The sequence below is a fragment of the Pterocles gutturalis genome, unplaced genomic scaffold, assembly GCF_000699245.1.
Source record: "Pterocles gutturalis isolate BGI_N339 unplaced genomic scaffold, ASM69924v1 scaffold42142, whole genome shotgun sequence".
Classification (NCBI taxonomy): Eukaryota; Metazoa; Chordata; class Aves; order Pterocliformes; family Pteroclidae; genus Pterocles; species Pterocles gutturalis.
Window position 1 is genome coordinate 1 of NW_010111831.1, and position 13,076 is coordinate 13,076.

The 13,076-nt window shown below is 45.8% G+C and overlaps 1 protein-coding gene across 2 annotated transcripts in view; it reads left to right on the forward strand.

Moving 5' to 3' along the window:
- Positions 1-1,655: 1,655 nt before the first annotated feature.
- The window catches only part of PUF60 (poly-U binding splicing factor 60KDa), a 21,920-nt gene continuing 10,499 nt past the window's right edge, over positions 1,656-13,076 (forward strand). Inside the window, exons 1-4 of one of the 2 annotated variants that reach the window (XM_010073841.1) lie at positions 1,656-1,765; positions 6,593-6,688; positions 8,495-8,584; positions 9,597-9,647. In XM_010073841.1, coding sequence (XP_010072143.1) covers positions 6,611-6,688; positions 8,495-8,584; positions 9,597-9,647 — 219 coding nt within the window. In that variant the 5' untranslated portion in view covers positions 1,656-1,765; positions 6,593-6,610. Of the gene's footprint in view, positions 1,766-6,592; positions 6,689-8,494; positions 8,585-9,596; positions 9,648-13,076 lie in introns of those variants that run through there. The other variant, XM_010073842.1, reaches the window with a different exon arrangement.

Sequence of the window (13,076 nt, forward strand, 5' to 3'; positions counted from 1 at the left end):
GTCTGTGAGCTCCATTCCTGGTGATGCAGCCCCGGGGTGCTGTGGTCAGTGCGCTCTGGCAGCTGGGAAGGTTGGCTCGTGTTCAGCCTGCTGGGACCCCTCCTTCCTTCTCCCAGAGCTGCTCTGTGGCCTGGACCATTGCAGGGGGTCAGTCCATCCCAGGTGTGGGATGTAGCATTTATTCTCCTTGGAATTTGTTAGCTTTTTATTGGCAGTAAGCTTTTTTTACCTATGACATAAGGTGTAGTGGGAATCTCAAGAGCTTCAATCACATTTCACATTGACAAACGTCATTTTGGAGCCTGGCAGTGCCAAATAAGAGCAGGAGAGCTGTCTTCTGCTAAGAGCAAGTGGTGGAGAGAACTTGTGGTTTGGAGGAAGCCAGCATGGACACTGATGTCATACACATGCACTCTCAGTGCCCTGTGTTGTCTGCAGCTGCACTAAATGGAGTAGGGTTAGCCGAAGGATTTGTCAATAGGAAGGTGACATGATGGTCAGTGTGATCCCTCTTAAGGGGGAGGAATATGTTTTCTTGTGTCTTACTTTCCTGTTTCTAAACAAGAGAAAGAGGATCTTGTGCACAGTTTTATTTTAGCGCTGTATTGTAGCTTGTCAGGAACAGTGGTTTTCTTTCTTTGAGAGTTGGAAATTTAGATGCAGGTGACATCTGGGTTCCGTGACACATAAATGATCTGCAGAGCGTGCTGCATATAAAGGTAGCATCCAGATTTTTTTGTTTCTCAGTGCTGATCCATCAGGGAGGAGTTCTATCAAACACAGTGAAAATGTATCACAAGGAATTGCATCAAGGGCACATAGGTCACTTGTGTGAGTGTATTTAAGATTTTTCATGTTTTCAGGTGTTGGATTTGCATCGCATTTGGTGCTCTGGGAGAATGTGTTATGCTACTGAACATCAAAGACATTTGTCAGAGAATCTCCTTGCTCATGTGAATAGCAGATACATTACTGCCCAAATACACAGTCATGTAAACAGATTGTTCATGAGATGCTAGAAAAATGACATATTTTGAAAGCTTTTAATCCCTGCCCGTTCTCTAGAACACGTGGTAGGAGGGTGGAAAAAAATTTGCACGTGACCCCTGCTCTAGCTTTTGGCAGTACATTAGTTGCACGTGCCAGCAGTAGCAGAAGAAATAACTCACTAGTACTGCTGTTCCCTTTGGAAAGGAAAGTGTTGTGTAGGGGTGGAAAAAGAGGAGTTGCTGAAGAAGTTCAGGAATAGTAAAAGGTGCATGGAGAGGCTTGCAAAGTGACAACGTTTACAGCTGAATCCATGAAGATTTAGATAGCAAATAGGGGCAAAATGCTTGAATGTATTTATATTTACGCAAAGAAGGACCTTTTCTGGAAAATGGCCTATTGTGCGAGAAAAAACGTTGCCCTTGACCAGGCTCTTCCAGTCACTGCTGTTTGGGGTTTTGTAGTCTGAAAATGCTCGGGTGAATCCAGGTTCCCCAGCACTGATGCAGGTGGTAGAGCAAGGATGGAACTGCGTGTATGGGCTAGGTACTGCATCAGTCCTTTTCCCACCTCTGTCTTATTTAATCTTCATGTTGGTTGCTTGTTATGGTTCCTAAAATAAACAAGATTCTGTGTTTTTTCTTTCTCTTGTGTGTGTTCATACTTCAGAGAAATTCTCAGCCATGTAATAAATTTCCAAGGAGTGTGCCTGAACTCTTGGAGTTCAAACCACCCTAACGGGCCAAGCCACGCTCAGAAGCAGTGTTCATAGCAACAGGTACACAGTTTCTATTTATTTCTCTTTTGAAAGAAGCTCCTATTCTCCTGCTTCTGTTGACAACTTCTCTCCTGTTTTTCTTGTTCCCTCCTGTTATAGTGTGTATTTTAGGCAGTTTTCAAGGTGGCCAGCCTTAGCACAAAGCACGGACTGCTTTTCGCTAGGTGCTGTTGCATTACTGCCTAGCAGCCTCGGATTAATTGTGCTGAGCCTTTTCTTGGCAGTGGTGTTACCCGAAGCTGCCAGGAATGAGAGAAGCAACAGTCTTGGTTCTCTGAACAGTGGTGGAGATTGGGATTATTTTACACAATCTGTTGCTTTTCAAATAAACTGCAGTAACAGAGAGTGGGAGTCTTCCTTGAAGAACCTCTCAGTGTTAAAGGGTGCCTGATGATAAATTTTTGTTACAGCCATACCGTTGATCAGCAGAGGTCTCTTTCCAGAGGGGTGTGTGATGGGAAAGAGCTTGGAACCAGGAGTGCCTAGGTCTGGCTTCTTGGATCCTCTTTGTCTCTTCTAGATCACTTTATCATCCTTCATTTTGATTTTACCCTCCATGCTGGAGATGGGATGTTATCAGCCAGTTTCTGGAAGCTATGCCATTTAATGAGCTCACATGTCTGAATTACATTAAATGTAGATATGCAACAGTCTGCAAGAGTCACAACAGATTGTAATCAATGGAGTAGCTTTTTTATTGCAAATGGTTAAATTTGATAGCCCTTCCACTATCTTTTTCTTCCCTTGATTCTCATAACCCCTGAATTGCAATAATTCCATTTTTAAAAGCTGAGAGGAAGTGGGAATAGCAATAGAAGACGGTGTGGGCTTTTTAAATTGTCTGCAGAAAACGACGGAAGTCTCTGGACTTGACTGTATGGTAGCATGCACGTAAGATGCAAACAAAGGGGAAGGGGAGACAGGAGAACTGGGTGAAAAAAAAATTTAGCCAGTTGGTTAAGAACAAGAATATTTTTAAAAATTTTTTTTAATGTTCCACAATCAAAATGAGTGTTGGAGATGATGTAGCCCTCCTGTACAAAGTAGATCACCATTACTATATTGCTTTGCTCGCACTGGTTTTCCATGTGCGTGTGGACTGTGCAGTAACATCTTTTGATCAGTAGCGTGTGCTTGTTTCCCAGTTTGCAGCCATGAAATGGTTCCAGCTGCCTCTGTTCTTATTCACGTGTCAGCTTGCTTTTGTTGCACTGCTGTCCCCATGGGTCCTTGTGTGTTACTCAGTGCAGCTCTGAACTCCCATCTGAAGGGAGCAGTGAAGTAACTGCAACGCTAGAAAACTGTATTCGGATACTTGTAGAATCTGTTTTTATGTTAGGAGGGTTTGGTTTGCACCTGCTCTGTGTTCATTGATCCTAGAAAATGCTCACAAAGCCCGTATGGTGAACTTGAGACTGAATGCACAAGACCAGAAGTCTCAACTGTTGCTGTAAAATAAAGTAAGAATGATCTAGGATTTAGCACTCTCAACATCAGCGGACTCATCCTGCGGCTTTCTTTACTTTCAAGGTGAGCTCCTCCTCCTCATCCTGAATAGTCTGACTAAAGGACAAAGGAACGTGTCACTGGGTAGGAGGCAGCGTGCAGGTTGCGGTCACTGGTAGACTGAGACAAGTGGGCTAATCTGGGAGAAGCTTTGCAGCTGGTAAAGGAGACGCTTAAATTCTTGTTTTCTGCGATTAACTTGGGTTTTTCACATGACAATTTTTATACTTCAGTCAGTAGTGTTCACTGGCACAAGTCTATTCTGCCTAATATGTGTGTACTACCAAACAGATCAGGCTGTGTGTCCACTTTGGGGTTTTAAGTGGTTGGTGGTGAACATTGAGTCGAGAGAAGCAATTAGTTCTGCTTTTGATGGATGATACAGGCAGAACTTATGTGAACAACAAAGGCAAGTCCGCATCTCGCTGCTTTAAGCCGAGAAGGCGCCGAGGTTGTGGGATGGATGGTTCCAACAATGGGGCTGTTGTGCTGTATTCACACTCTGGCTTCTTCCTTTGTTGCATTGATTCGGTGGGAAAATAGAGTTCTCCTGTGGTGCAGTGTGTAAATCAGTCAGACCAGTCGTGCTTTGTATCCTCACAAGAAATGGATGGGATTCTGCTGGGAGGATGATCACAGGTTACCTCGTGAGAAGAAGTTTCTAGTCCAGCAGTCACTGTTGTTTAGATAAATAGATTGACAGAGGATCTCAGGGTATAGAATGAATGGGCAACGTGATGTCAAATGTTGTGTTTAATGTGTTAGAACACATAAAGGAGCGTGCGTATGGTGGGAGAGTGACCTGATTGTGTGTGCGCTGTGATGGGTTGTAAAATAGTCTCTTCCTGCGTGCACTGATTAAGGTTTGCTTAAAAGCAATGTGACCCTGCTTTATACCCAGTGAGTAAAATAAGAAATTTGGTTAACGAGCTGACTAAGCAGCATTTAGCATTAATCCCCCCTCCCACCCCCAGTCAGTTGGGAGGAAGGATTTTGGTAGCCCTGCCTTGAGGGAAGAGTATGTGCAGAGTCCCTCTGTAATGGCTCGGAGCGGTGTCGGCTGGGAGGGTTCATGTGCAGAACTGCCAGTGGTGCCGCAACCCAGGGTATGGCAAATGGGCCGGCAGGTACGGCTGGGAGGGTTCATGTGCAGAACTGCCAGTGGTGCTGCAGCCCGGGGTATGGCAAACAGGCCGGTAGGTACAGCTGGGGGCGGAAGCCCTCGTGGTGGTACTGAGTGGCCTTGGTATTGAGGGGCTGTCACACTGAAGCTTCTGTTCTTGCAACTTGAATTTGCAATTACTGTAGATAAAGCCGACACTTAGGAGGGCTTGGGTTTTGGGGCTCCTGTGCTCTGCATTCCCCTCCTTTTTGGTGGGAGGACTTAAGGATTGCTTCCTCAGGCCTGTGCCAAGGTGCCTTTGGAGAAGCTGCTGCTTTTCTCCTTTCTGCTGCTGTTTACTTCTTGAACTTGGCAATTTCTGTTGCTGCCATAGCAATTTTTAAAATATAAATTACTAACCTAAATTGAGAATACCCCATGAATGTGCTTGAGCTTAATTTATACTAAGGTGGTATCTGTTATTTGCTGCAGAACGAATTCATGTGGTTGAAGTATCTTAACGATTTTGGACTTTTCCTCCCCATCACAAACAGAACATTTTACGTATCAGCATATAGAAGAAATATGAAAATCCCAGAAGTGAGACATTGGGCTGTCAGGGAACTTGGGATTCTGGAAGAAAGGGGCGACTGGTCTGTTGTCTACTGACGGCACAGGAGCCGGGCTGGTGCTCTCAGGAGCAGTCAAGTGTGCAGTGTGTGGCTCTCCTCTGGAAACGTATGTGGGCTTGTACCTGCACGACTCTGCTGTCACCAAGTGTCGCTGACGGTTCCATTGTGTCGTGTTGAGAGCTGTCTCTCTATCCGTGTGTGTTCCCCTTTGCCTTGTGGTGGGGTAGAGAGGGTGCAGTGAAACGTGCCATTTGTGTGCAGCTGTGATGCAGGATCTTTTGCCGCTTAAATATGTGTTTTTCTCTCAGGAGCTTCAGATGTAGCCAAAACAGCTTTTAGTTCTGTGTTTTGGTATTATGTTTGTAAGATCTTGATGTACCTGTAAGATTATTTTTTCCTGGAGGAGATCAGTGGTCTTTCAGAGACGTTTGTGCCCACAGGAAGCATTCAAGTCGTTATCCAGTACCAGGAGTGCCATGAGCAAATGGGACCCAAATTAGCAGGAATACTCACTGTTCCTTCTGCTGAAATGCCAATTACTTTGGTATTACATCTTTCCCAAGTGACAGCTTTGTTCCTGTGCGGGGAGAGCTGGTTTACAGTTTTACCATCTGAATGGGTCTGCTCCTTTTTTCTATGCCGTCCCTGTTACAGAGTGCTTACATGTGTGTAGATATATACACACACACATATACTTTTTGCGGGAGAACTGAAACATCTGCTAATAGGTTTTTAATGACAAACCCTATTTTGCCTGGAAGTTATGTGATGGCATTTTGGGGATGCCAGAGAATAATACCCTGAGGATACAAGTTGGTGGATGCTCACCAGAGAGACATGAGCTGCTGAATTGCTTTAACCAAAACCAGGTTGATAGGTAGAGCTTAGAGAAACCTCCTGTTAACGTTGCAGGAATAATTGACCAGTTTTTTCACAGGAATGGACTTCAGTGTAAAACATGAGCATGCGGTAGAGAAGCCAGCAGAATACCTGAAGCACAAAGAGGGCTGACGTTTAACAGTCGGTTCGGTGGCGCAGAGCTTCTGCTAGACCTGTTCTGATGCTGGGTTTGGGAATCCACGTGGGGAGGTAGTGCACATCTCATACTAAGTATGAGAACAGTGTTCCTTTGTTTCCCAGTACCTGGAACAGTACATGAGATTTGGAAAAGTGTCAGAGACAATTTTAAAAAGAGAACTTGAGAAACCAAGGGTGACAAACCATGGTAGGAAGAGATGGAAGGAGAAAATAGTGAGTACACCTGCCAGAGTTTGACTGCTGAGAGGTAGGGTGGAGATGATGTGAGTGAACACTGGGGATTATTTCATTTCCTTTTAACTGAAAATCTGGTGATGAGGGAACTCCTTAAGTATCCAACATGTTCACCAGTTTGTACAGTTGGTGGAATAGCTCTCCCGCAGGGAGTGGCTAGAGTATCAACAAGTTTTCGTTAATTACTAATAGGCTTGGGAAGACTTTTTAGCCAGCTGTGATGTTCTGACATTAAGTGTTTTGGGTTTCTGGGAATGAAGAAATGGGTCCCTTTTGTGAGAACAGTTTTTTCATGAGTATTTTCTATTTTCTCAGGGTACAGAGTCCATTAAGATGGAAAATGGACAGAGCACAGCAGCTAAGCTGGGGCTTCCTCCCCTCACACCAGAACAGCAGGAAGCTCTCCAGAAAGTGAGTAAACTTGATGTGAATTTGCTTCTTGGCACTCTTGTTTGTTTGTTTGGGGTTCTTTTTTCATTTGTTTGGGGATTTTTTGGGTTTTGTTTTTGTTTTGTTTTTTGGTTGTGGTTTTTTTGTGGGTGAGTTGTTTTTTTTGTTTTTTTTTTTTAATGAGCATCTCTTAGTGGTGTTATAAAAGGGAGCTTGCCTACCAAGAATATGTATGGGGTAGTGGCCATGCTGTGTGTGGATTCGCACTTTCAATTTGTGCCCAATAATTATTTGTTTTGGTTTAGACTTTATAGATGCTTTTTGGGGAGCATGAGATGGAATTTGCTGTTGGGGTGGGGAGAGTGTTTTTAGATTAAAAAAAATGAAAATCATAAGTAAGTAACATCTTAAGATCATATGGTAATTCTAAGACAATATGCAACTGCCACTAAGTTGCTGCGAGGAGCAGCCTGTATGCCACAAGGAATAGGTTTCTGATATGCTCCAGCTGGTCTTCTATTCTATCCACACAAGAACACATCACAAAATATCTCTCTTTTTCCCTTATGCTCTTTCCCGTATTGTTGTAAAGAGACCCAGTAGCAATTATTTTCAACCCATTTGAGCCAACCTGTTTTAATCTAGATAAAATTTCAGTCCAGCTCTGATTTCTGGTTGTTGGTCCTGTTTTATCCAGCTGGTGGGGAGGTCACTGCTGACTGCTTGCCCACTTTCCTGATGGGAGTGAGTGATGCCTGGCTTACTGAGAGGAGAGCAAAGTTGGGAAAGAACACAAAATCAGGGAATGTGGGAACTGTGGGCTAGGTGTCTTCTGTACTCTGAGGCAAGTAAAATACGATTCTAGGTAGGCTTCGTGTGAATGTTCCCGTAATGATGAAGCTGCTTGTGTGTGTTGTTGGGCTCGCAGTGTGAAACGGCCTCGTTTCCTCTGGCTTCGCCATAGCTGACAGATGTAAATCCCCTTGTCCATTTCCAGGTTTCCGAAGCATGCGTCTCAAAACCACGGTTTAGAGCCTACTGTTCCCTGGCACCTCCCAAACACGTACAGCCCTGGAAAGCAGGTGCCCGAGGGGGTGGCTGAAGGTGTTTGTACTGTCCCCTGGGAGTAGGCACATACCTGGGTATTAGGTTTCCCTTGACAAAGAGCCTCCATGTCAGCACCACTGGGTGTAAAGCTCAGGCTGTGTCAAATTTGTAGAAGATTGAAAGACAAATCAGTCTTGTGTCTGCAGGCTTAGGAACCAGAGGAGAGCTGGAGCATTTTAGTGAGCAAAAGCATTGGGCCCTCCAAACTAGACCAGGCCAGATGTGGTAAGAGAAGAGAGGGGGAGTGCCCAGTCAAGAGACTGGACGTGGGCATTTGGAGGCCCTTGCCTTTTGTAGAAACTCTTTGTCCAGATGTTCTCTGAGTGGAAAGGAGTTGAAGGAGGCTATCTGTCCTGCCCTCATCCCAGCAGGTAAGGTGCGATGGTGGGATCTGAGGGGCAGAGGGCGGAAGAGGGGAAATGCTGAGTGTCTAGTGCATGCTGCTTTCCTAACATTGCGCCTGCTACAGACTGAGTTCATCCAGCCCTCTGCTCAAGCATTGTGCTGTATTTCAGCGCTCACGACTCTGAGATGCAGACCAAGATGTTAGTAAGCTGTTGGCCGCTGGCTAATGTACAGTGCCTTAGTGCTTAGGGCTGGAGCGCCAGAAAGTTCCACTGGCAGCCAGTTGTGTGGTTCTGGGGAACTGTGATGTAAAATCAAATGTTGTTCCCTGCTCTGTGATATTCTTCCGTGACTACAGTCTGTATTTCTTTCTAGGCAAAGAAGTATGCGATGGAACAGAGTATCAAGAGTGTGCTGGTGAAGCAAACCATCGCCCACCAGCAACAGCAGCTCACCAACCTTCAGGTGAGAGACCCTCTGAGATGCTCCCTCTGTGTCTTATTCTCCCCCACGAGGCGGAGTTCTTTTTTGCACTTAGAACCAGAGCACAGCCCTGAGGCCTGCCTGCAGCTAGGTACTTGTGCTTGTGAAATTGTGAAATTGAAGTATGCTGTCTTCAGCCCACTAAAGAAATCACCTTTACTCACCTGCACAAATTGCCCCCAAATTTCACTCATTCAAAGCATAAATTTTTAAGATTTGGCTGGCCAAATGTTTCTTGGAATGCCAGAAGCCAAAGAATTTGCTGTGAGTTTCACTTTTGAATTAACGTTTACGGTGGTGTCTAGGGTTACTGGCAACAGTATCCTTTCCCCATCTCTCCTGCTCCAGGGGAGGGTACCTGTCTCTCCTGTGTTATTGACAGTGCTACCCTGTTTCCCTCCCCTTCATCTGGGTGCCCTCTCAATTTCGCAGAAGTTCCGTTGGCTGTTCTTGCTGATGCCAGAATGCTGATGTACTGGGAGAACCCTTAACTAGTGTTTAAATCTCCCTTCCTTCAGAGGTTTCTTGAACACATCTCACTGACTTGTGTTCAAAGTTAGGAAGCCCAGAATAATGGCTTTGGGATGTTGGGTTTTTAACAAAGAACTGTGGATGTGCTCGCCACATGAGGCAGCTCTCGCCTCTCAGGGCTGTGCCTGTTTCTGAGTGTCTGATATAGTTGAGGGGCTCCTTTTTAAATGCTGGGGGTGAATCAACGACAGTGGTTGCAGAGGTTACTATTGCCTTGAGTCCCCCCCTGGGAGAAGACCCTGCTTCCTGAGGCAGTGGCAGCAGCACAACCCCACCCTGGCCTGGTGGGACTGGAATCTCCAGGGTCCCAGCGCTGGACAGTCCTTGGGACCAGGCAGTGAGGGGCAAGGAAGGAGAGGCCTCTCTCGCAGGTTCCCTGTGCCGCCGCTCTGCTTGAGTTTTTACAAACAGCCGTAGTATGCTCAGCTCCAACAGACTGAACTCTGTCTTTACTGTCTTTCAGATGGCAGCAGTGACAATGGGCTTTGGAGATCCTCTCTCACCTTTACAATCGGTCAATAGACATATTCACTTCTTCTTGGGCACTTTGTCTTAGTCAGGGCCTAGAGTGGGGAAGTATGTAGTGGTAATACAATGCTCTTAATGCAACCCAGCACAACCCTCCCACATACCCACCTGTTATGGACGAGCACAGCAAGCAGAGGCAAAGTGTAAACTCCCCAGAGGAAGACCCTAGCCTGGGTGCAGTCCGCTGTGACACTGGCAGTCGGGGTCCTGGAGTCAGTTGGCAAAGAAAGCTTTAGATTTCGAACAATTCTGAACACACCCGTGAAATTGTGGGAGCTGCATTTCTAGGGATGCTACAGTTCTGAGGTCCTGACCTAAAACTAACTGCCAAGGTAACTCACAAAGGGGCAATTTCTCATGAAACAAACTCACAGCACCGGAGACCTGGCAGCTGAGGTGCTGGGGAGGACTGGGGCACTATAGTTTTGCAGAATATGTTGTAGCACAGCTGTAAGACTTCTCTTTACTGTGCATGTTTCCAGACTAGGTGAATATGGCATGTTTCAATTGAAGTAAAAGCAGGATGGAAGTAACCAAACCGCAGGGCTATTCAGAGAACCTGTGCAGTCCTTTAGTGCTGGAATTGCTAATCAGATGCCGCAAAGAGCCCAATTACCTGGGTTTATCCATCCCCTCCTTTCTTTTAGACGCATTGGACAATGGCCACTGCACAAAGAATCCTACGAGCTCCACTTTGCACGCAGAGGTTCATCTGTGTATTCCATCTTGCTGGAATATAGCATTTCTGCTCGGTGTAAAATGCAACCAGAGGCTTGTACTCCAAAACAAAAGACACATTAAAACTAAAATCACCTGTTTTCCCTCCTTCAACACTGCCCCAGAAGGTAGTGTGTCAGCAGGGGAGCCAAGCTAAATTTTATGGGAGTATGGAGGTTTGGAACGGAATAGAAGCTTACATCTCGATGTGAGTTTGGCATGGCTGGTTTCTGAGCCCTCATGCCCAAGAAACGTCTACCAATTAATGCAGATGCTTACTTGATAGCATAACTCCATCAGTTTTGCTTAAAAAAATTTTTGGCTCATTATTCACACCTGGGCAAGAGATGAAAAGTGTGTACTGATAATGTAACAGGAAATGTTTTAACTTCTCATTAGCCTCTAGGACATAGCATTGTGAGTCCTTTTCCGAAGACATTCCTCCCTCTCTAGGGAGTCAGAGGCTGCTGCTGATGGCACAGAACCTAGAAGCAGGAGTCTATCCTGAATCATTTGGCTGTGGAGCAGTTCAGCGTAGCTAGGATACCCTGTCCTCAGCAAACGCTGTATCCCAAAGCCCCTCAGGAATGTAGAAAATGCAAGCAGACCTCTGTCCAACACCTTTTCCTGTTGACAAGGTTCATCAGCTCCTACACGAGGGAAGTGCAGCCTGAGCTTCCTATTGCTGTGTCTTAGTGCTTGAGATTAAAGCTTCCTGTCTACTTAATCTTCCAAGTATTACCACACAAAATGAGCACAACTTCCTGGCGTTGTTCTACTAAAATTGAAGCTGGTGGTGGTTTGTTTTCATCACCTCCTTTGTCTAAAGGAGCATTCCAAGGTGTTTTGGCTTGTCCTTAGAATAACCTTCATAAGCACTGAGCAGCAGCATTACATAGATACAACTCTTAGCTGCTACCTTTAGGAAGGTTGCAGATACTTTAATCTCCATTTTGTAGGTGGAGAAAGAGGGCCAGTGGCCAGAAAAATCTACTAGTGTAGCTAATGAAAAAAATGAGACTTCTAGTCATGAGTTTCTGATGCTGCCATGTGCTTAGTTCACGGGTGTAGGTTTCCTCATTCCCCAAAATTACTGAAAAAAATCCACAGGTTCCTGTGGTTGTCATAGTCTACCTCGGCCCTGCCTTTTGTAGGTCCAAGTTTCTAATGCGTTGCTTATGTAGCAGAGTCCTCCTAACTTCGCCCCACTGTTTTGTGAGGATCTCTGCAGCAGGGTAGGATGTGGATTTCCTCCTGCCATGGGAGAGGACAGATGCCATTTTTCTTGCACCTGCTGCATTGATAAAGGAAGAGAACGTCCTCTTTGTGTGTATAGACCCTTCAGAAGGTGAAAAATCCCTGTGCCTGGTGCAGGGCTGCAGTGTCTTGTCCAGAAGCACTCCTAGTAGAACACTAAATTTTTATCATAGCCCGTGGCACCATGGGTGAGGCACTTTGCTCAGACACTTGGGGTTGGAATGGTGATGGCTCTGAACCCGTAAATGGAGGCACTGCACAGGCTGAGGGGCTACTGATCACTGGCTTTCCTGCACCAAAGCTGGGAATGTGTTGGAGAACCTGGGAGACAACACATCCGCTGTCCTGCGTGTACATGTGCCATAGTCGTCCTAGTCGCAGCACTGCAGAGTAAATCGAAAAACAGCTTGTTTTTAACTGTGAAATACTTAAACCCAGTCAAGAGGCAAGCTTAATATCACTTCAGGAGCAGCAGTACGGGGTGAGAACCGTTCATGTTTATAGTATCCCTGCTGTATTGAATAATAGGAGTTGAACCGTTACGGTGTGTTTCCTCCTATGGTCCATGGCAGTCACCTATCAGCACCGTGAGGGAGGGAGGAGGATTTCTTCAGGTACAGTTTGTGACTATCACAGATAAAATGTTGTCCCTCCAATTTTGCCATTTGAGTAGCAGCATCCCCAGACACGTTGGAGCTCATGGTGAAAGCTGGCCTCTCGTAAAGGCCGTGATTAATGACCCTCCTGAACAGCGGTGGTGGGGAAGAGGTGGTTGTTCAGAGCTCCCTGCTCTGGGGCCGAGCACTGTGGGGCTGGGAAGGGAGAGAGGCATCAAGCTTAATGCTGCATTTGCCTACTCTGGAACAGTCTGTAGCCGTTACTGCTTTACGTTTGTTCCATCTGTTCCTGCAGAACAGGAGTGAAGCCCTGTGCATATCTCCAACGCACCGTAATTCAGTCTTGCTGATCATAGGGAGCTGCCTCTACAGAGACCTGATTTCTGCCTTGGTCCCAAGACGTGCCGCTAGGATGTGCTGGCCACACCTGTGATTTTTTTGTAGGCAGCATCTTCCTAGAATAACATTCATTAGTAGCAGCAATTCTAGAATTGCAAAAAGGGTGAAAAATAATTGAAGGATATACTGCTTTTTTGGATACCTGCTGTAAGAAATTTCTGGATTTGTCTTGCAAACAGGTTTTCAGGCATACTTAGGAGAAAATAGCACAGAGACCTTCTCTGCACCGAAACTGATAAGGGCGGAGTCTTTGGGGGCTGCACCACTATCTGAGCCAGTAACGACAGGCAGTGATAAGTACTAGCACCACACACTTAACTAAGAAGCTTAATTTAACTGTTTACTTTTTTTTGCTTTGCTTTTGAGCTGTGTGCTGGAAGTGGTGCCTAGTACTGGATCTTGTACTGCCGGGGCGGGGGGGTGGG